This window comes from Eptatretus burgeri, chromosome 16, assembly GCF_056783735.1.
Source record: "Eptatretus burgeri isolate ZD-2024b chromosome 16, Ebu_testis_v1, whole genome shotgun sequence".
In the NCBI taxonomy this organism is placed as follows: Eukaryota; Metazoa; Chordata; class Myxini; order Myxiniformes; family Myxinidae; genus Eptatretus; species Eptatretus burgeri.
In genome coordinates, this window is record NC_140976.1 from 50,511,571 (window position 1) to 50,536,897 (window position 25,327).

Sequence of the window (25,327 nt, forward strand, 5' to 3'; positions counted from 1 at the left end):
AAATGAATTGAAAAAAACTCTCTGTCTCAAGGCTCAAAAGCTCGAACCAGGAGTTTCATCTCTGCCCCCTTAAACCCCCCAATGTTAAATTGGGACTAACTTAAGAGACTGACTTAAATTGGGATTATAATTAAGATCTCTGTCCCATTGAGACACTGATTAAAACAATATTTCTTTTATATTATCATTCCATTCAAAGAGTGAGCCACTGAATATTTGATCATGTTCACCTTCAGGTAATAAATTAATTTTCCTGTTACATTCTTCACCATGGAGTATATTCACAAATATTGTTTTAGAACTTAGTTCTTGGTCTAAATATATTCGTTGAGCAGAGATAAAATGATAAACTTCTTTTAATGCTCTTGTTTGACCACATCCTGAGCCTCAGATTATTTTGCATAAGCCACGCCCCCTTTTTCTTAAGCCACGCCCACTTTTCCTAAGCCTCGCCCACTTTTGCTAAGCCCCACCCTCTTTTGTGAGGAACACCGACTCATATAATTTCCAGTTAATCTCTATTCCAAAGAATTTTCTCCATTTTCCAAAGGAAACCACACCCACCAGTCTTTCTATATAAATGCTTGAAACCCAGACTGAATTTAATCATATTTTTACTTTTACTGAGAATGGACTGCTGTGCTGAGCTTGAGTGGGATGACTTTGGAGTTCCTTTGAGTTCTACTACTTGTATGGAACTAAACCTTCAAGTTGATGAACTGGATTCAAACCTCTTATCTATTGAGGGAAGATTGTATTTTCCTATTTACAGAGTTTGATTTAAGCATATAAACATTTATTAATTAAATCACTTAATTAATATATTTTCTTGCACAGGAAATTGTATCTGAAATATGAAATGAAAATATTGCTTTTGCCACAACTTGGTGCGAAATTGTCGGTTTAGTTGAAGACCTTGTGAGTGACCAAGACCCACAGAATGAGCTCGACCTTGATGACCCAACCAAAGAGAAATAGCTTGGAAACCCGCAAAATCCTGAAAAAGAGTTTTACAGCAATAGTACTCATTGTGACTTATCAATAAAATACCCACTGAACAAGTTATACCTTGATGAACCAGAATATAAGTTTTACCTCGGAGACTCACAAATTTTTTAAAAATCAGTAAATGAGTTCTGCCTTGATGGATGAAATAACTACCTTGACAACTCAAGGAAAGGGTTCTGCCAAGATTGTTCTAAATATGAAACCTACCTTGGAGACTCAAATTTTTAAAAAAAGTCAGTAAATGAGTTATCCTTGGTGGTTTTAAATATGAAACCTACATCGGAGAACTCACAAATTTTGAAAAAAATCAGTAAATGAGTTCTGCCTTGATGATTTAAATAACTACCTTGGAGACTCATGAAAAGGGTTCTGCAAGATGGTTCTAAATATGGAACCTACCTTGGAGTCTCACAAATTTTGAAAAAAATCAGAAAATGAGTTATCCCTTGGAGACTTTGGAAGTTGGTTTTATTTTGGAGACTTGAAATGGGGGTTCTGGCTTGATAACTCACAATGTGATACATATCTTAGAAACTCAACAGGAATGTGGTTATACCTTGGAGACGAGGAAAGTTAGGTTTATTTTGGAGACTTGAAATGTGGTTTCTAGGAAGAAGACTCTTGGGGATCTCAACCTATCGATGTGATTCTTTGTTGGATGATGCTTGATGAGAGCAAAATCAAGAATGTTCTGGGAAGAAAGTGCAGAAAAGTTCTTTTTCCCCCTTTCAACTTCATCAAACCTGAAAGCCTTAAAAGACAGAATTGGAAGAAGAGGAAAAAACATAAAAAATATGTTGTTGCAATACGTATTTAAAAAAGATATTGTGTTGGGCGGGGGTTAAGATTTTGAATGTGAGGGATTGGGTGGGTAAGGGTGGGTTAGGGTTGGGTTCGGGTTAGGGTTGATTATGCTCCCTGTTATATTATCCCTGTTATATTGGTTTCAGACCAGGTCACTCTACCCTGGATATGCTGCTTCTGCTCTCCCATCAATGGATGGAGGTCCTCAATGCCAGACAGGAAATCCGAGCCGTATCCCTGGACATATGACGTGCTTTTGACACAGTCTGACACCCTGCACGACTCACCAAACTCTCTTCCCATGGTATTCAAGGCCATCTCCACTCATGGCTCGCAGACTTCCTCTCCTGTCGCAGTTAACGTGTGGCCCTAAATGGAGTTCTTTCATCCCCTCTTCCTGTGCAGGCTGGAGTTCCTCAAGGTAGCGTTCTGTGCCCTGTTCTTTTTCTGGTTTTCATCAATGATCTCTCCGACTCTCTGGAAAATCCTCTCTTTCTGTTTGCCGACGACTCCACCCTCTGCAATACCATCTGTCATCCCTCAGACCGGCAAGCAGCAGCTTCTTCGCTCACTGCAGATCTGGATAAAATCACAAACTGGTCCAACACGTGGAACATGTCTTTCAATCCAGACAAATCTCACACTCTTACTATATCTCTTCGAAAGGACCGTTTAGAAAACCCCCCCATCCACTTTCTCAACAATCCTCTGGAAGAAGTCTTTTCTTTCAAGTTTCTGAATCTCACTATCTGCCATGACCTTTCCTGGGAAATCCACATTTCAAACCTGACCTCCAAAGCCAGTCGCCATCTGGGAATCCTCCGTCGTGCAAAGTCCTTCCTCGGCCCTCTTGAGCTACTGACCACTTACAAAGCTTTTGTCCATAGCCTTATGGAGTACTGCTCTACCCTCTGGGCTGGTGCTCCTGCCTCCTACCTTTCTCCGCTTCACACTGTCGAAACCAGGGCATTTAAGATCATCGGCATCTCACGCAATGAAGCTGAGTCTTTGGGCCTCTCACTCAATCACCGCAGGTTGGTCGGTGGTCTTTCTGTCTTCTACCGACTCCTCTCCAGCCTTGCCCCCCCTGCTCTCTCTGCGATTTGTCCCCACCACATTTCCACAGGGCGCTCAAGGTCCGCCAACAACCCCCTTCTGGTAAAACTACCAAAATCACGAATCACTGCTCATCTTCACTCTATCATTCCTCTTTTTTCCCACCTTTGGAATAAACTTCCTCACTCTATTCTTTCCCATTCTTCCCTCCAGGCTTTCAAAACAGCTATTCACCACCACCTCTTATCTTCCCCCATCCAAATCCTCGATCTTTTCTACCCCAGATAATCCACCCAAGCCCACTTCCTTCAATTCCTCTGCTTTCCTTCCTGAAAGTCCCTGTAATGTCCATCTTCTCCTCGCCATGTTCCCCGTCCCATCCCCATCCCTCTCACTTCCACAGTTCACCTAATGTGTCTGTTCCCCACTGTTTTGTCCCTTCCACTCCCGCCCCCCTTGTCTCTTGCCCCCTTGCTGTGAGTTGTGTGTTAGCTCCCATACGAGCCTCGACAAGGTATACAAAAAAAAATCAAACACACACACACACACACACACACACACACACACACACACACACACACACACACACACACACACACACACACACACACACACCAACAAACAAAAGTTAAGCTTTGACTGACTATTCAGTGGAGGATTCTGTTTTTGGGGTTCACAGATCTAAGAACGTCCCCCATTGCACACACACCAACAAACAAAAGTTAAGCCTTGACTGACTATACAGTTGAGGATTCTGTTTTTGGGGTTCATAGATCTAAGAACGTCCCCGTTGACACACAAATATCTTCTTCTTCTTCTTTCGGCTGCTCACGTTAGGGGTCGCCACAGCGGATCATCCGTATGATCCGCATAGTGATTTGGCACATGTTTTATGCTGGATGCCCTTCCTGACGCAACCCGGTCGCCTCTAACGACACAGGGATATGGTACACCTATTTTAACCGGGGTATACACCGGCCCAGAACACTGGTGCTCATTTCGCCGACCTCGGAAGGATGACAGGCTGAGTCAACCCCCTGGTGTATTAATTCAGTGGCCCAACGGGGCTTGAACTCAGGACCTTTTGGATCCCAAGCCGCTGCCATAACCACTGCGCCAACACCAGGCTCAGATATTGACACCCAACCGTTGACACACAAATATGTATATATATATGTATATATGTATGTATATATGTATATATGTATATATATATATATATATATATATATATATATATATATATATATATATATATATATATATATATATATATATATATATATATATATATATATATATATATATATATATATATTTAACCAGCCTGGTGTTGGTGTAGTAGTTAGGGCAGTGGCTTGGGATCCAAAAGGTCCTGAGTTCAATCCCCGTTGGGCTACTGAATTAATACACCAGGGGGTTCACTCAGCCTGTCATCCTTCCGAGGTCGGCGAAGTGAGTACCGGTGTATACCCCGATTAAAATAGGTGTACCATATCCCTGTGTCGTAAGAGGCATCCAGGGTTGCGTCAGGAATGGCATCCGGCGTAAATCATGTGCCAAATCACGATGCAGATCATACGGATGATCCGCTGTGGTGACCCCGAACGGGACCAGCCGAAAGAAGAAGAAGATATTTTAATTTAACCCTTGGCAGATACCACCTGTTATACACCTTGGACTTGGTCCTCGAGTGTCCATAAAGGTGTATAGTAGAGGGGAGTGATGTGCCAACCCATTGCTCCCATGAGTATTATCTGCTTAGTTTTGTCTTTTGTAATTCCTGTGAATAAAATGAACCTAAAATCTCTTCCCCTTCTAAATCATATACCTTATAAGTCAAGGAACTCTATCTATAACATCAAGAATTTTAAAAATCTCATTTGTCCATCGCTTTGTATAACCTTTTTCAAAATGAGATTTCCACCTATATATTCTTAACATATCACCAACTTTGAACTTAGGTTTTCTAACATTAATCTCTTTTTCATATTCTAATTTTGTAAATGTTTCTGGTGGTTTCATATTCGTTGACATGTGAATCGTGTCATTATACTTATCTACAATATCCTGAATAAAAGATGGCCATTGTTGAGAACCGAGTTGTGTGAATTTCTTATATAGTCTCTCTTTTAAAGTACGATTAAAGCACTCAAGAACAACGGCTTTTCCTTCATTAAAGGTACTGTTTCATGTAATGCTGTCATTTTTTCGAAAATTCATAAATGTCTTGTTGGAAAACTCTCTACCCTCATCAGTCCACAATTTTTTAGGTTTTCTCTTACTTTTATTAAATATCTGTTGAAGGGCTAACAGAAGAGTATTACCTGTTTTGTTTTTTAAAAGGACAACCGATGCGTATCTACTCCTCAAATCAACAACGGTTAAAGCATACTTGTACCCCTTATCATTATTGAGTTCAATCAAATCAGCGGACCAGATATAATCAACTTCCTTGGAATAAACCTTTCTTCCATGAAACTTTGTGAATATTGGTTTACGTAATTCATCAGCTAATTGTTCTTCAGTCTTAATGACATCATTGGAGCCGATAAGTTTTTTGAATTTCCAAGTCCAAGTTTCAATTTCGGACTGATTATCTTCTTCATGATGAACCTATCAACTTTTTCTCTCAAGGTTGGATTTTGTATCAGAGACAAATTATGCAACATTTCTCAATCAGCTTCATGCTTTTCTTCCAAAGTTGTGGTATTCCCATAATGAATATCGTGCCTCATGCACACTTCATCAACCCTATTGATGGGCTTATGCCATGGTTTAGGATTGTCTGCCTCATCTAATCTTTTATCCAAGTTTGTACCTGGACCACAGAAAGAATACCCTGGTAGATGTAATTCCCCTGGTATTCCAGTAGTTGTAAACTTTCTTCCTGATAAAAAAAAACTTTTGTATGTCTTCTCTACATTTGTGTTTGGAGATAAATTGACTCTTTTTTGAATCACACACCGAACATATGCCTTTTTGAATAACCCTGTTATTTTTACTTTTAAAATATGAGATTTTTTTAGTATTAGTTTTCTTTTTACCTTTGAGACAATAACTCATTTATTTAGGAGAAAAATTACTGCAGAGTGCAAAAACCTTTTTAGTTTCCAACATGCACATTTGAATCTTAATTTTTAAAACATAAATAATCCATAGAAACGTCTTTACTCTCTCCTCCATTAATTTAAGAAAAAAAAAATGAAAAGCTTAAACTAAAGTCAATATCTTTCCCCTCAAAAGGATGTCAATAGTCTTGTCGAAAATATTTCTAATAGACTTGTCAAATCTTTGTTTTCGTCCTCGGTACGTTGAGATGAATTTATTTTCTGTAATACCTCCAATCTTTTATAATCTCACTGGTTTCCATATTTTGATATTTATATATTCTCTCTCTTTCCTCCCTCTCCTCCTTCTCTCTCTTCTCTCTTTCCTCCTTCTCTCTCTTCTCCCTCTTCTCCTTTTCCTCCTCTTCTCTCTCTTCTCCAACTCCTTCCTCGTCCTTTACTATCCTTGAATCACTTACACCCCATAGAATATCATGCATACATTCATCAGGATTTCTTGTTTTTCCCGTATCCAAAATAATTTTTTTTAAACAGGATACCAATAAAATTTCTTCTGAATTTCGAAAAGAGCCTTACCTTTTCTTAACTTTATAATTTTTTCATTGTTTAAAATTTTAATAAAATCCAAAGTTGTCAGTTTATCAACATCAGTGGAAAGCCAATCGTTTGTTGAAAATACCTCAGTCTTATGTTGAAGAACATATTTATTAAAATACCGAATACCCTTTTCTTGAAGGTATGCTTGGACACAGAAATGATAATTTTTCTTGAAGCCTTCTTGCTGTCATTTATGCATTAGAAATATATGACAGAATAATATTATGACACGAAACACCTCCCCATCTTCCCAGTCGTTAAATACTTTTGCATTTCCTTACTTATTATATATAATCCTGTTTTTTCTGCTTTCATGATATAAACTAGGGTAAAACCATTATTATATTTGCCCTTATTAAATTCTTTTATTTGTTGTTTATGAATCATGCTTCCACAAAACTCATTCTCTGCACCAAGTGGTAATATTCTTCCTTATGAGACTGATTTAATTGTTCCAGGTCTTCTCGGTCAATTTTAAATAACCAATTATACCCTAAATCATTCCTATCATACCCCCATTGTTCTATTCTCATACAAACTATACGCCCTTCTTAACAAAAAAATATTTTAATTGGAACTGTGAATTCTGTATGACCTGGAGATAAAATCAACACTTCTGTATCTTTGGAATACACAGCCATTTTATTTAAGGATATATATTGTAATAAATCACTTAATCTCACCAAGTCATTCACGTCAGTCGGGCTTGGATAATTTATTAATTTATAAGCATTTTTCATATGATTATTTTTTGTTATACCATATTTCTGTCATTCAGCCTGTGCCTTTATGTAATAATTTGATAAATCAATATCCAGTTCTTGGGATACACCAAAGATCGAACCATCTTTACCAACATAAGTCATTCATTTTAGATTAAAAATAATGTCATAAAAAAATTATTTTTTTGAGTTGAAATAACACATATACAGATAATTGACCACAACACTTGGAATTTAATTCTTGGACTTGAAATGTTTGATAAACACCATTCTGTAAGAATTATATGACTCCAACAGGTGGAGGAAGACCAAAACTATCAAAATAATATTTATCTTGACAATTAAAAATACAAACCCAATGAGAAACTTTGCCATTATTATCTTCTAAGTTCAGAATAATATTCTTTGTATGTTTAGGCATGTTTGTTAATTCATCTCTCATACAAATAACCACATTATGAATTTTTAATTTCTTACAATATTTGACAAGTTGCAAATTTGATGTTGTATTCTTTCCAAATTCTTTAAACCACTCATCAATGTGCTCATATATTTATGAGAAAGATATAATCCATTACCCCTTTTAGTTAATTTTACACCTGCTTGTGCGATAGAAGAAAGCATATCTCCAAGTAACAATCTCGTTTTATCAGGCAGACTTTCAAGTTTTTCAGCAAAATCTAAAATTACACCACTTCCACTAATTTGTTTCTCCAACTCTTTGTTATGTCTTTCCAATTCTTTTTGAGCCTGGAGTTGAGCCTTCCTTTCGTTGGAAGCTTTCACCACTGTTGAAATACCACCCATCATTGCTCGAAACGCACTTAAAACAGCAAATAAAGGAATTAGAAATGGGAGAATTTTTCACCTTAGCATTATCACTCAATGCTATATTCTTATCAGTAGCAGTATAAGTATCTGGTTTTTTTTTAAAAATGATCCACGGATATCGTGGTTTTCCTTCCAGAACACCCAAATTCCATGTGTAAGTGGTTTGCGTCAGTTTAACGTGTTGACATCTTCTTTTAAGGTATGATACATTGAGTGGTTTCTTTGAGTTAAGTCTTCTCTTCAACATCTCTTCTGTTTCAAGATTAGGAGAATATTCACTTATACACCAACTCATTTCATAAATTACAAATTTATTCTGAGTCCAAAAAGCACGAGCAACACCAAAAAGTAATCTATTTTCTTTATCATTCCTTTGTAGTTGAAATCTTTTTTTAAGACCATACCGAAGTTTATCATGATCACAAAATCAAAATATACCTTTAAAAGGAAATGCCACAGTAAAACTATTAACTGCTTTTGCATCATCATTATACATTACTTTCCTTTGACTATATCCAGGGTCTGTGTTTGTTACCATTGATATATCAGGAATAAAACCTTTGACAGCCCACTTTCCCATTCTATCACTGAATTAATATAGTGTAAATTTTATCATTTCAGATACAGCAGAGACATAATCAACCACTTCAACTTCTTGTGTCCCAATGTATAAACAAACACTATCAAACATTTTCCAGAAGAAATCATTTACGAGTGTAGTGTTTGTGTTATTCCCAGCCTTAGTGAATTTAAATTTACACAATAAGAAACTATCGGATAGATTCAAATAAGTTTGTTGATTATTTATTTCAAAACTTTTTGTGCCATTTGCGTTCCAGACTGTTCCAGTTATTGCATTTACCTTGAAGTAATCTTCTTTTTAGTGGAGTTTGAGATGATAATAGGATCATCCAAATCATAGATACTATCAATTGCTTCCATACTTGTATTAATTTAGGGAAAAATATGTTAAAACTTTTGAAACACTGACCCAAGTATTTGAATTATTTTATGTCGTTCTTGGTGAGACAACTGACTTTTGCCTTTCTTAATTTCTTTTATTGCTTGTAATTTATGAGATTTCTTTTGAACAACTATTATACTCTTTATAGCACCTGCTACATTTCCCACAGCAGAAGCAGTTGAACCAATTAGGTCTTAATGTTTAAGAATAGTTGAACTGATACCCATTAGAGTATCAATTATCCCATCTCATCTAAATTGATGTCCGACACCCCTTTGTCTCTTAGGTTTATAGTATCCTCTACCAAGATACATACCTTCACCCTTGTAGTATGGGGAAAGGAAAATCCCATCCCCCGTAATTATTTTATATTTTCCCAACTCGTGTTTCCTCACAATAACCATCGTATTCATTTCTTGGAAAACTTCACGAAGGTGAATTCTGATGGATATAACTTCTCCATAAAAATAAATCATATGATTATCTTGGTCGGTTATCCTAAAATTTACTCTGTGCATGGTTTTTCCTGACACAGGGAGATAAACCAGATTTTTGGGTTCCATATTGAATTTATAACCAATTGGGGTTGAGTATGCGCTGAATGAAAATATTTTATTTGTTCTTATTCCATCATTATAAGCACCATCAATCACATCACAATGAATTAATACCGAATTTATTCCTGAGGATATTTGCATGACATTATCACTGAAAAACATCCCATTAGTTTCAATCTTTTTTGAGGAGAAACCCAATAACTCTCTTAATTAATTATCAGTTGTGAAATCAACCTTGTAGTTATTTTTAAGTTTAATCATTGATTTTGAAGTATGTTTTTGAATATCTATAACAATATGTTTTGGTTCATCACACTGTTCTTTCATAAGACAAACAATTTCGGAAGATATTTGAGAAATCTCATATGCTCCGGGTGAAACTGTTATCGTTTTGTATCCACTTCCCTAGATTATCACTAAACTTGTCATTTTCTCGGTAATATTAAATAAGGTATTATAAGTTTCCATGGACAATAAAGTTGTTTCATATTATTTTGTTGTGTCAAGTTGTAGTGGGTATGGGAATGAAGATGTGTGGTCGCTTGTTGTGAAATTGAAACTAAATATTGTGCTTTTCATCCTATTTAATATGAGATAAAATGTCTTATATTAGTATTTATTAATTATTTTCATGTTCACAAACTTGTCTAAAATGGCTGATGCTTCATTAAAACAATTATTTCCAGCCTTCTTACTACCTCACAACAATAACAGTCTACTAACGAATTGTGGTGGGTCATTTGGAAGAAAACTAACACCTGAACCAAGGATACTTAAAGCCTGAATAATGTATTTCTCTTTCTCATTCTTGCTACGTTTACCAGAAAGACTTACCCTATAATTAACAGTGTCCAATAGATCAATATATACTCTATCATCATTATTTTTCATTTCCAATGGTTTATCAAAATACTTTGATCCATCCCTCACAGTTGAAGATTGTCTTCCATCTTTTGTGAGAATAAACATTAATCTGGGGGTTCATTTAACAGGTGGTTGAGCAGAACTCAGGAACCTTAATTCCTCATTAAATATCAATACCTTTTCTTGAACAAGATGAAATATTGCTGTTTGTTCTGTTGGAATGAGTCCTGCTTTTGTTTTTTATTCTGCTGAATATTCATTGTTTTGTAGAGCATTCACAATATAATCAGGGGGTTGATTGATCTCTTCCATTTGTTGAAATAATCCTTCATCATCATATTCTAATTCTCCTACATGCTTTAATTCTTCCTCCATCATTTGACTGAAATCTTTTAACATTTGAAGTTTTTTAGGAGTATATTCTATTGTGGGAACTGTGGAAACATCTGCAATTTTTTCTTTGGAAGTTTTTAAAAGTGGTTTTAAAAATTTCTCTTGTTTTCTTTCAAATGCTTCTTCCCCGTTAGTTTCTATCTGCGTTTCTTCTTTTTGTCTTCCTGTTGTTGTACAACTTTTGAAACCAACTCTAGATGTTCCTTAAATCTTCTTGCTCTTTCTTTCGCATCCATTTTTTTATTGGAAAATATAATTTCATGAATTGTAAAGATTAACAGGGAAATTTTCCTTTTCTTCATCATTAAAGTAGATGTGTTCAAATAAATCCTTTTCTTTAAATATTTCATCAAATTCTTTATTAACATTAATACGAGTTGTAATTTCTTGTTCACTAATACTTGCATCTCTGCTTTCCATACATCTGCGTTGAGTTTCTTCATCAATATCAAAACCGAATGATAAAATCTTAACCCCACTCAGATGTTCAATAATTTCTCTCATTCCTTCTGGATTAGTTTCTAATATCCCAAGACCACCAGATTTTAGTTTCCTTAACTCACTCTTACAATGTGAATATATTGTTGTACCAAGAGAAACCTCCTCAAATATTTGACCTTCATTCCTCAATCACATATGTTCCTCCACTGAAATATAGTGATACTCTTCGCCTTTTACTTCTCCAGGTCTTATTGCTCTAGTTGTTGTTGATACAAGGTGTATCACGGGGTGTTTTTTCAAGTAAATTTACAATATTCTCATTTGTACTATACAAGAACCTTGATTTATGAAAGTTTTTTCTACAAGCAGATTTACCCACAAGATTTATAATCATAGTTGTCATTTATATGTGTAATTGTATATAAAAAAAATATATATATCCATTAATATCTCATCTTGTTTCACAACAATATATTGATATTTTTCAGTCATGTGCTTCATGTAATCCCCAAATTCCTTTTTACTCCATGATGTAGAACAATTATCTCTCCAAAAATTGTTTATATCTATTGAATTTAACTTGAATAAAATAAAAGTATTAGCATTGTTTCTGATGGAACGATGAGGAAGTTGAAAGTATGATTGACTAAGATAAATACAATTACAAGAAGAATGTCTCCCTCTTGTGTAGTAGCTGTCCATTACCATTTGGTTTCTCACATTAACACAATCATCAAAGATTATGAGGTTCTTTTTTTGATTTATCCAAATCTTGCAGAGAAGGTATATATTCCGTATTATCACTAAGAATACAAGTTATCAGTTTTGATTTCTTTTTATATGTCTGTGTATCACAAAATAGTTGTATTATATCTTCAATGTTATAATCATTTGGATTGTTTTGAAGGTTAAATAAACCAATTATATCTTCTTTTTGAAGACCAGCATTAAAACCTTGTGAGAGTAGTTGATACTCAGGTTGAAAACTCGACTTTGTGAAAATTATTAAATTATCATAATCTAAAAAGTTGGGAGTCAGGAGCATCTTTAAAAGTAAGCAGGTTTTTCCACATCCGCTTGAACCAACTATGAGACATCTTAATGAATTTGGAAGATTTTTATGATTGTTAAATTTTATCTTATTTTCACAAATGGGTAAAAAAATCATTCATTTATATATTTGGAAAACAGGTTATTTAATTTATTATTGGCTTTTTTAGAAACTCTATATTTTTTATCCTATGTTCGGGTTTAATTTCAAGATATCCATTATATTATATATGCAAAATCTTGTGTTGAGATTTCCCTGAAAATGACAATCTTGAATAATATATAACAACTATCCTTTGAACATTTCTCAAATGCATTCAGATTCTTCCCTTGTAAGGAAAGGTGTGTTATCACCCTCATACTTTACATTCATTTCTCTAATCAATTTTGTAAAATAATTCATTTATTGTGTAAATCTAAAAGAATTATTTTCCTATTTATATTTTTTATTGTCATTAATTAAAAGATAATCACAGAATATACATTGTTTATAGGCTTTTGACTCTGTGTTTAATCCCAGTCTTTCACACGCAGGACAATTCTCAAATTTATCATGTGGGGAATCAGGATATTGAAGAGGCTCAAAATCTCATGAATTATACATATTTATCAAGTAAAACTTTACTAAAAATGAAATTCATCTTCGATATTTTCAGAATCATCTATAAAACTACTTTCATAACTATTGTTTGAACACAAACCCTCGGTATCATAACTATCATTTGAATGCAAACTCTCATTATCATAACTGTCATCACTCTCATAATCTTCAAAATCTTCAGTTGAATCATGACTCATATTTAATTAGTAGAAAAAACATTACCATCTATATCGATATACTTTTTTTCATTAACAGATTCAACTTCCATATTTTTTACGTTAAAGCTAATTTTAAAATGATCCTAAACTACAATTGAATGAAATATCATTTCACCTGATATATTAACATCCTTTATTTCATCAGGATTTATATCTTTAGGGTTGTTGAAAAAAATACATATTTATCCTTGCATATTACAGATGGTCTTATCTTTTCTTTCCAAAGCTTCATCCATAAGGTATTTATTTTTTGATAATTTTTCTTGTTTCATTGCTTCTTCTAGTTTTGAATATATTACCAGAAGGAGAGGAGAAACTTTTGTTCGTGATATTTTAATTGATGTTCTTACAGATAGACTCAAAGGCCTTCCAGATATACTAAAAGAAGGAAATTGAAGAACTCATATTATTCACCATAATTGTTTTATCCAATAGTTGTTATATTTATCATTGTTCAATTTTACATCCTTGACATATTTCTCAGTATCTTTAACAAATTGAAGAGATTGTTTGAAACTTGTCTTTTGTGTGTTGAAACATTGTATTTGTTGAGTGAAAAAAGTTGGAGGATAAAATGGTTTTAAGCACAGATTCACCTATAAATTATCGAAATTTTCATCAAGAAAATTTTAGTTTGAGTAAAGTTTTATTTTATGAATACGGTGAATACAACATACTGCGATGTTTGTAAACATGAATATAAATATTATAAAAAAACACCTTAAAAGCAACAAACACACATTCAATCTCTTCAGACAATTGATTGCATTTACAAAAATAGGTAGTTGATTTGCATTTACAAAAATAATCTTTTTGGACAGACACATCCTAAAATCAGATCCTCTTCAAGATTCTTCGTATATTGATTGACCAAAAGAGATAAAACTTAAGAAAGCGGTTGTTAATATTCAAAACAAAGATAATAAATGTTTTCTATGGTCTGTACTTGCTCACTTACATCCTCCACAATGGAATCCTGAAAGGGTTGAAAATTAGAAGAAATACGAGAACACATTAAATGTTAAAGATTTATAGTTTCCAATGTCATTGAGAGATATTTCTCAATTTAAGAAAATGAATAATCTATCTGTTAATGGATATGGATTAACATATACAAATAAAGTTTAGATAATAAAAATTTCAAGCAACTATAAAAATGATGAAACACACATTGACTTTACTTCAAAGGAAAAATCACATTATGCTTTCATCAAAAATTTCTCAACATTAACCAAATCACAAATATATAAGAGAAAATGTAAAATGTATCCTTGTAAGAGATGTCTCAACTCCTTCCACACAAAAGAACGATTAAATCAACATTCAAAATATTGTAGTAATCTTAAATAAACCATAATCAATTTAGCAGAAGCAGGTTCAAACATATCATTCGAAGATTTTAACAAATCTATAAAACATCCTTTTGTGATGATTTTGAAAGTATCCTTGAAAAGGTAGACACTGTTTCTCCAAATCCAAATAAATCAAACACAAATATATACCAAAAACATACTCCTTGTGGTTTCTGTTATTATATCAAATCATCTGTTGGTGATGAGTACAACAAGTTAGAACTTTATAGAGGAGAAGATGCCTCAGAGGAGTTTGTGAGACAATTGGAAAAAGATTGTATAAGACTCAGAGAAATAATGGTTAAAACATATAAATTAATGTTATTAACAAAGAGAGAGAAAAAAAGAATTTAGAAAGAACAATAACTGTCATATTTGTGGGGAGAAAATTAAGGAGTTTAAAGTTAGAGATCATTGTCATCTGACTGGTAAATATAGAGGTCCCGCTCATTCTTGTTGTAATATTAATTACAAACCTCCAAACTTTATTCCCGTTTTTCTTCACAACAACACTCATTATGACACACATCTATTTATAAATGAACTTTCAAAGACATTCGGAAATATTTTCGTCATTCCAAACACAGATAACCCACATCTCATTCACATTCATCTCATTCACAAAATGAGAAAAATACATCTCATTCACAAAAATAATTGAAACATCCTCATAACCCATATCAGATTTCTTGACACATACAAGTTTATGGGAGATTCATTGTCTGAGTTAGCATCAAATATTAAAAACTTCCAGAGTCTTAAATCATATCTCTCAAATCAAGAAGAGATTGATCTCCTATCACAAAAGGGAATATATCCGTTTGACTTTATGGATCCATTTGAAAGGTTTAAAGAAACACAACTTCCTTCAAGGGAAAGTTTCTATGGTTAGTTGAATAATACTCATATTTCTGATGAAGATTCTACACAAGCTATAAAGGTTTGGGAGAAGTTTAATATAAAGAATCTTGGGGAATATCATGATTTATATCTTAAAACTGATGTACTGTTATTAAGTGATGTGTTTGAAACTTTTTAAAAAGTCTGTCATAACAAAAATTCTTATGGATTAGACCCCGCTCACGATTACACAGCCCCGGATTTGGCTTGGAGTGCTCTGTTAAAAATGACAAAACAAAATTTGGAATTAATCATTGATATAGATATGCTTTTAATGATAGAGAAGGCTAAAAGTGGAGGAATATCTGAAGTATGTTCCAAGAGATATGCTAAAGCAAATAAAAAATATCATCCTGATTAGAATAATGAGGACAACTCTTACCTGATCGATTATGATGCTAACAATTTGTATGGGTGGGCTATGTCTCAACCTTTACCTTATGGGAAACTGAAATGGGGTATAGAAAAACATTAAGAAAAAGCTTTACTTGATTTTGTTATCTCCTCTCAAAAATAATTGGATAATGCTGAAGTTGGATATTATTTTGAGGTTGATTTAAAATACCCTGAAGAACTTCGTAATAAACATAAAGGCCTCCGGCAAAGAAAGTTCAAGAAAAGAATGGTTAAGTGATTACCAACAGTCATTTAATATAAAAGGTAAATCTTCAGAAAAACTACTTACGACATTAAATGATAAAGAAAGTTATGTTTTACATCAAAGGAACTCGAGAAAATATTTATCTGCTCGGTTGTGTGTGAGGAAAATTCATAGGATTTTGAAATTTAAACAAAGCCCATGGTTAAGGAGTATATTGATTTTAATACAAAAAGTAGAAAAAAAGGAGAAAGATTTTGAGAAGAACTTTCATAAATTAATGAATAATGTTGTATTTGGAAAGACTATGGAAAATGTTAGGAATCGAGAAAACATAAGACTTGCTACATCTTGGAAACAGGCTTCAAAGTTAATTAACAAACCAAGTTTTGAACGGGTGGAGGTATTTTCAGAGGACTTTTGCACTATTCATTTGAAAAAAAGAGAGTAGTGAAATGGATAAACCTATTTATATAGGAACATCAATTCTTGATTTGTCAAAGTTGTTTATGTTTGACTATTACTATAATAATTTCAAATTAAAGTATAAGGATAATGTGTCATTGTTATATATGGATACAGATAGTTTTATATCAGAAATAAAGTTGGAGATGTATATGAGGATATGATTGATAATATTGATATACATGATACAAGTAATTATAAACCAGGTGATGTGTTGTTTTCATCAAATAACAAAAAGGTTATTGCTAAGTTTAAAGATGAATTGTGTGGGAAGGTTATGAGTGAATTTATAGGATTGCGATCAAATGCTTTTGCTTTTACATATATTGACAATAATATTGAAAGGTGAAAAAAAAGAAGTTAAAGGGAATAAAGAAAAAAAATAAGAAATGAAACAATATACTTTAAACACTATTACAACTGTTTAATCTTAAAGAAGGAAGAGTATAGAAAAATGAATAAAATAAGAAGTTATAAACATCAATTATATACAGAAGAGATAAATTAGAAAGCATAAGGAGATTTTGATGATAAAATATGTATTTTAGAGAATGGAATCAAGAGTCTCCCCTATGGTTATAAGTATAAGTGCTGAGGGACAACTACCGTATTTTACTGATTTATAAATGATAGAACCAAGCAATAACCAAACCAAAGAGTGGAGATGTAATCAACCTTGGTACTTAAATGAAAAACATAACGATTGTGAGAAATATCAAACAAGTCTTATTGAAGAAATAACCGGGGTAAAAGTAGATAAAACAAACAAGCGCATAAATTTAATTACAAATAAGTTAGAGGATGTAAATAAAAAAATTAATATCCTTGAATGGACTGAAAACTTTGATGGTTATCAATTAAACAATGGAAAAACAATTTACTATTATCTCAAAATGATATGTGGCTCAGGAGATAGTCAAACAAGAGCATTAACAGAAGTTTATCATTATATTTCTGCTCAACAAAGACATATAAACCACGAACTAAGTTCTAAAATAATATTTGTGAATATACTCGATGGTGAAGAATGTAATAGGAAAATTAATTTATTACCTGAAGTAGAACATGGACAAATATTCATTGGCTCACTCTTTGAATGCAATGATAATATAAAAGAAATGTTGTTTTAATCAGTGTCTCAATGAGACAGAGATCTTAATTCTAATCCCAATTTAAGTCAGTCCCTTAAGTTAGTCCCAATTTAACATGGGGGGGGGATTGAATGGTGGAGGAGGGGGAGGGGGTAGAGATTAAACTCCTGGTTCGAGCTTTTGAGCCTTGAGACAGAGTTTTTTTTAATTCATTTGTATTATCCCAGTCTCCTATTTAGGGGATTCGGGGTTAAATAAGAGAGTTTTCCCCCCATTCATTTGCATGGGAGAGGGGTAAATGGGGAGAAAATCAGACTCCTTTTTCAGGCTTTTTATCCTTAAATCAGAGAGTTTCCCCCTTTTCCCCCGTTCATTTGAATGACTGCACTAGAAACCCCATTATTCTACTACTTGTATTGTTACGGATCTGGAAACCATTTGCATTCAACATACAGATGTCTCAAAAGTCAGTTGTTAAGTATATGTGAAGTCAGATCCCTTTCCTTTTGTCTTGTGGGAGAATCAAAGGCGTGCATTGCTATTTCTTTTCAGTGAGGTTATTAAATCTTTAGATCCAACTAACCCTCCAACGAACAACCAACAACCATTCCATTCCCCCATCACGATCCACTACCCACTCGCTGTCTATAAGCGCTCTGACTTGTCAAGGCAGGGTCTTGCAGCCGTTCCTTGCTGCTTCCACCAACGTTCCTTCCACAAACATTGTAACTCTTGCATGACGGCCTGTGCAACATTGATTCGTGCAATAACATTCGGCCTGTTATTCGTCAAGTATGAACGCGAGTGCAAGACTGGCTGGGGTGTCCCGGCAGGGGCCGTTGCAGCATTGATACTGTTACCATCGAGTGTGGGCCCACGTGGAGGAGTGGCTGGGGTTTCCCAGCAGGGGCCAAGGCCCCACCCCAGAAAGGTGGGTCGTAGGACATGTCCAATCAGAGGTGGACAGCGAGGTGTGTTCACCAAGGCCCCTCCCCGCTGAGGGAGGTCCATAAATTCCCGAGCACTCTCTGAGGCAGGTGGTCTTTTTGAGGTCTTGTGTGGTCTTTCTGAGGTCTTGGAGAGTCTTTTAAAAGTTCCATTGAAGAGTTTTTGGTGGGCGTCGAGGCGGCGAACGTGTCTCTGCTGGCCTTCTCTGAGGAAAGGAAGAGCGACCCCAAACCCCCTCCGTGGACCCCGGCCATTCACCACCCGAGCTCCACCATGAACCTCGAGTCCCACACGTGCGACTGGGTCGAAACCAGCGACCATTGTCAGGTGCCGCATCACGGAGCACACCCTTCCTCTGATGGTCAGGTACACCACCAAACTCTGGCCCCCAGCTTGTCTCTCTCCAGGGCTGCGAGGGTCCAATAAAGATTCCGGGTTTCTTTTCATTTTGTATGTGTGTCTGTGTGTGGGCCCATCTTTCAGTCTAACTGAATGAGTATTTTTCGATCATTGTAAATACTTCTTGCGTATTCGCCTTAAGTCTTGCTTTGTGTCTTCATTTACTGAAAATAAAACTTGTTAGAAATTCCCCCAGTTCGTTTCCGTCCCTTTTGCATTGGTCCAACATGGTTCAGATCTGAGTTGAGCCGGATTTTTATACCAATAATCCGTTCAATACAGCCGGCACGGCTTTGGCAGTTTCCGCTCGGCTGCACCTGAACCGGAGCTGGTAGTGGGTAGTTGGAACTCTACCACAGTCGGTAGAGTGACCTGGTTCGATCAAGACATGCCGAGGTCGTGCTTTCCCCGGTAGTCGAAATCACAAAGTTAATTAGGTAAATTGGTTATACACAAATAGACCCTATGCTATGCGTTGAAATATTGGCGACCATGGTCGGTTAAACGACCGTCGGCTCGCATAGTTATCCGAGCGATGGCCTACAATTCCGGGGAGGTTGGTGGGAGATGATGTAAACCTCCCCCACCTCATGGTCGTTCGTGCCACCGACCCCCGGCAGCCCACAATAATGTATATATATATATATATATATATATATATATATATATATATATATATATATATATATATATATATATATATATATATATATATATATATATATATATATATATATATATATATGTTGTTGTTCTTCTTTCGGCTGTTCCCATTAGGGGTCACCACAGCGGATCATCCCTTATTATCCGCATACCGATTTGGCACAGGTTTTATGCCGGATGGACTTCCTGACGCAACCCTGGTCACCTCTTACGATACATGGATAAGAATTGGGTTTCGCCATGAATCTGGGCTGCCCTACACCCTCTCATAGCGTGGCCCAGCGCAAAGATCCCATCCTCAAGAGATCCTCCATCCCAAGCCTCCGAGTAGCCGGATTACAGGCACACGATACTACGCCCGGTTTTATATATATATATATATATATATATATATATATATATATATATATATATATATATATATATATATATATATATATATATATATATATACAAGGTGTGTTCAAAAAGTATCCAACCTTAATTTTCCGTGCGTAAACAAATGAAGCTAGGGAGGCGTGGTTTGGTGCACGTATGTAGGCGATCCTAATCCGTATGCGTGAATATTTTCCCGCCTGCAGAAGCTGTCATTCGCCGACAGACCACCGATGAGTGAGGAAGTGTAAGTGAGCGCCGTCGGATTTTCTTTTATGACAAAATGACGGATCACTGTGGTCTCATCGCCAGTGATCACTGTGTTGAAGAAGTTGGGATCGCTGTTCACAGTCTCCAGCATGTCCTGTGCGATCTCCAAACGGAGTTGCTTCTGCTCGATCGTTAGCAGCTTTGGCATGAATTTCGCTGAGATTCTCCTTTCGCCCAAATCCTCAGTCACAATGGAATGAACGGATCCAATGCTGACGCCCGCCTCATCTGCAAGTTCTCTTATCGTGATTCAACGATCCTGCACCAGCAGGGTCCTCACTTGGTCAATGACGATCTCATTTCGGGATGTTGAGGGCCGACCAGAACGTGCTTCACTTTCCACTGATGTGCGTCCATCTTTGAAGCGGTTGTACCACTCTTTCATCTGTGTGGTGCCCGCCCATTGCTTCATTCCCGAAGGCCTGTTGAATCTTCCGGATCGTTTCCACTTGGGAATCGCCAAGCTTTCAACAAAATTTGATGCAGTAGCGTTGTTCAAGTTTTTCCGTCATTTTGTCAAAAACGAAAATCCGACGGCGCTCACGTGCACTTCCTCACTCATCGTCGGTCTGTCGGCAACTGACAGCTTCTGCAGGTGGGAAAATATTCACGCATACGGATTAGGATTGCCTACATACGTGCACCAAACCACGCCTCCCTAGCTTCATTTGTTTACGTACAAAAAATTAAGGTTGGATACTTTTTCAACACACCTCGTATTTGTATATGTATGTGTGTGTGTGTGTGTGTGTGTGTGTGTGTGTGTGTGTGTGTGTGTGTGTGTGTGTGTGTGTGTGTGTGTGTGTGTGTGTGTGTGTATTGTTGCGGGAATGACTTATCGAGGCTAACTTTGCATATGATATGCGAGTTAACTCCTATTTTAAATGTATTCGCATAAGTGTGAGGTAATTTAATTGTGACATAAGGTATGCATCATTTTATGCATCGAAAGATGTCACATACCCACCCCAATGTTTGTGGGTAAAATCACTGTCCCTTCAAACCCCTTTTTAATGTGCTGTCCTTTGTAATCTCTCTTTTATGTCCTTTAAAAGTGACCTGTTGGGCTAACAGGCACGAGTTTGGGTGTGAAACATCGCGGAGCCAGACTTATCTTCAGAAGCATCATGTAACAAGCTGGTGGGTGGTGCCTTGATCCATCAAATTTGGCTCAGGGCCAATGGTGACTGAGAGGGGATGGGCTAAGTGTGGTATGGCTGAGAAGTGAAGGCGGACTCTATAAAGGCAAGTGCAACTAAAATAATTGTAGGGGGGGGGCGAGAAGATAAGCATGGAAACAATGAGATTGCAGGGTTTTCCCCTGAATAGTCCTCCCCACCATGCCCCACCCAGCCAGCCACATCCACTCTCCTCCTTCTCAGGCTGTGAGTGGAATGCAGAAAGGATGTTGCCTCTATGCTGCTTATACCTCATCAAGGTCCTGCTGTCCTGCTGTGATCTTCTAGGAACAGCAGGGGTATTTTCTGTCTTGTCCATCCCTTGCTCTTGTCTATCTTTCATGGAATGATTGGGCCCATTAAGTTAGATAAGTAAGGATCCATTATTGTGTTGGTTTGTTGAGTGCGTAAGGTAGAGGGTTAAGGGGTATTCATGATTATTACTGATTGTTATTGGTTCTTCTGCATCGCCATGCTATCTGATTGCATTATAAAAACTACTTGGTCTCCGGGTGAATGAGGGTGGTTCTGATCGCAGTTCCAATTGTGTACGTCCGTCCAAGAAGAACAAACCTGATATTGATAGTTAGAAATCAACAAGGCTGTGCCGTGCACATAGTGACTCTGCTCGGTCGTTATGAGAGATCAGGTATACAGTGCCGAATCAGCGTGGCACATATAATGGGTCGGTTGTCACACTTGGCACAATGTTGTGGTGGATAGACACGTGATCCGGCATCAGAATCAGTCGGCCACCACCACCCATTTGACCGCAACAGCCACAACATTATATCTACACACACACACACACACACACACACACACACACACACACACACACACACACACACACACACACACACACACACACACACACACACACACACGTCATGAAACAAGTTTCACATGTTCGACATCTCTGTAAATTAACAAGAAATAAACTGAAGAGCGATGCATTATATTGTCGAACATAATGATAAGAAGATATTGATGTGATAAAATAATTGTGTTGAATTTTAAAAGATTGCACAACCAGCGTCACTACTCTTGGGAAAGAAAGGTCGTTCGTCAGCAACAAGGAACCACAACTGCTGAGCTGTGAACATGAAGGAACCACACCTGCTGAGCTGTGAACATGAAGGAACCACACCTGCTGAGCTGTGAACATGAAGGAACCACATCTGCTGAGCTGTGAACATGAAGGAGCCACACCTGCTGAGCTGTGAACATGAAGGAGCCACACCTGCTGAGCTGTGAACAGGAAGGAACCACACCTGCTGAGCTGTGAACATGAAGGAACCACACCTGCTGAGCTGTGAACATGAAGGAACCACACCTGATGAGCTGTGAACATGAAGGAACCACACCTGATGAGCTGTGAACATGAAGGAACCACAACTAATGAGCTGTGAACATGAAGGGACCACACCTGATGAGCTGTGAACATGAAGGAACCACACCTGCTGAGCTATGAACATGAAGGAACCACACCTGATGAGCTGTGAACATGAAGGAACCACACCTGATGAGCTGGGAACAGCGCAGGGGCCAGCGGCAGGCCCGGTAGAGCTTCTGTACGTAGCTCGCTGTGCCATTCCGCACCTGGCAGCTCACAGTGTGCGATGTCGTGTAAGCACACCAGTTCCTGGCATGGGCACACGGTTCGTGAGCACAACGGTCTGTTCAGAACTTACTCCTACACCCTGAGCACAACGAATCAAAAGCATCAGAACTTTTTAACAGAACCTCAGTGTCATTCACAGCAAAATCATAAATGAAGTGAAGATGGCAATGCTGAGCTTTGCCCGAAATCAATATCAAGTACTACTTAATAAATAGATATCCCACTTGGCATCATATGCAAGGGACTGTAGCAAGAATGGACTGGAACAAATTCGAACTTTCATCGATTTCAAAATAAAGGGAATTCTCTCCAACACACTTGATATCGTTGTCACTGCTGTACAAAGGCCGGAGAAGCAGGCTCAAAGCAGGATGGTAGGCTTACCAATGGCCGTCGTCAACACGACGTTTCACAAGCATACGTCATTCGGCCCAGCCTTCCTGTGCTGCACAAACTCCACAAACCATCACCCAGCGCACACAAGCTACCTGTATCTGAAAGTCCTGCAGGTATGCCCATAAAACGTAGTCGGGACGCACACGACACAAGGAACATGCATAAATTTGTTTTTGTTACTGTGATGTAATTTTTTTTTAACGTAAGCAATAACAAATCCACATGTTTCTCTTGTGTGACGACATAATGAAAGGTGACGTCACAAACTGACTGAAGTGTCTGAAACAGCACACCGTAATAAAATACACAATGGAACTTTGTCTGCCCAGGCCAGGGGACCTACTCGGCGTGGGTGAGCAAGGTGAGATCTTACTTGGACCGAGCCTGAGGGATCTTGTCATAGTCCGTGGTGAGACGAAAGCGCAGACCGAGGCCTGGGCGCAACCATTGTGCGAGCATGACAAGCAGCAGGAGCGTGCGGGACAACATCCCTGCGAGGGGGTAACTGGGTTCTCGAGTAGATGCGGGATTCCTGGGTAGATGCGGGATTCCCGGGTAGATGTGAGATTCCCGGGTAGATGCGGGATTCCCGGGTAGATGCGGGATTCCCGGGTAGATGCGGGATTCCCGGGTAGGTGCGGGATTCCCGGGTAGGTGCGGGATTCCCGGGTAAGTGCGGGATTCCAGGGTATGTGCTCGTGCCAGACTCACTGTAAACGTAACTCCGCTGAAACGTGCGCAGCGACTGCCGTCTCGTGCGTGCTGCGGGGGCGTTCAATAAGCTCGCTGAGAGCCTCGTGCACCTTCTGCACCCCCAACTTGCGAGGGCATCGTGTCTACCAACTGCACCACTACCCCCACCATCCCACTTTCTCCCTCCTCAATAAACTCACCACCATCACTTCCCTTTATCTCCCCACCTGCCACCCCAAGTTGTCACTGAAAGTTTCTGACCCCCCCACACACACACACACACACACACACACACACACACACACACACACACACACACACACACACACACACACACACACACACACACACACACACACACACACACACACACACACACACACACACACAATGACGTCACATGACACAGGACGTTTGCAAACTTTGCGCGAGAGGACCCCAAACTCCTCGAGGAAGCCATTCAGGGACAGATACTTTCTCAGTCGCCCACCCATACAGCGAGTAAAGTATATCCATGATTTAGGCTAAAAATCAAAGTTTTTGTTGCTTTGTGGTTCCTTATTGCTGACTTACGAGAGGGAATCCGAAGGGCGTGGGATGGTGCGCGGGAGCTCAAAATGATCCACAACATGGCAGCTCTTACGGATGGATGGAGAGACTTTATTGGAGTCTTTGACCATTAAAATTCCTGATAATTGAAATAATGTGAAAATAATTGTCATGAATGCCCTCTGAGTTACAGCAAAGTAATGTTTTCCAGGAAAGGGAATGCAATGCGAGGGAGGGAAACAGCGTGTCCAGACACTGCAGGGCCCAAGCCTCCTTGCCCCCCCCCCACCCTGAGACCAAAGGATTCAGCTTCAGTCAATGTTATATTTAGAACTGTTTACTAACTTCGGCTAACAAATGGCTCCCTGCACCTTACCTTTATTTACAATCCACAGGATCTTCCGAAAATAGTCTTTTCCGCAAAACTTTCAATTTGTTTCAAAGTTCGCGTGGGAACAAACGGTATGACGTCACCGTCTGGCAACAGTAAGAAAACACAAGGGAGGTTGGGGGTTGAACCCTTTGTGAGGGTATGAGAGCGTAGCAGAGCACGGCAGGTGCTTTGAATAAGCGGGGGCACGAACATGGCGCATGGATCCATCACTCCAAAGGTGGAAAGATTTATTTATTTGCAAAATGCGCTCTAAGC

At 37.5% G+C, this 25,327-nt stretch overlaps 1 protein-coding gene across 8 annotated transcripts in view; it reads right to left on the reverse strand.

The window, feature by feature from the left end:
- The window catches only part of LOC147011049 (uncharacterized), a 330,511-nt gene extending 306,116 nt beyond the window's left edge, over positions 1-24,395 (reverse strand). For 3 of the 8 annotated variants that reach the window (XM_085860226.1, XM_085860225.1, XM_085860224.1), the window contains exons 1-2: positions 23,810-24,376; positions 22,939-23,061 (exon numbers count right to left, since the gene is read on the reverse strand). In XM_085860226.1, the coding sequence (XP_085716352.1) occupies positions 22,939-23,061; positions 23,810-23,925 (239 nt within the window). In that variant the 5' untranslated portion in view covers positions 23,926-24,376. Of the gene's footprint in view, positions 1-22,938; positions 23,062-23,809 lie in introns of all 8 variants that reach the window. The other 5 variants (XR_015052501.1, XM_085860228.1, XM_085860229.1 and 2 more) reach the window with 5 other exon arrangements.
- Between the last annotated feature and the right edge of the window lie 932 nt (positions 24,396-25,327).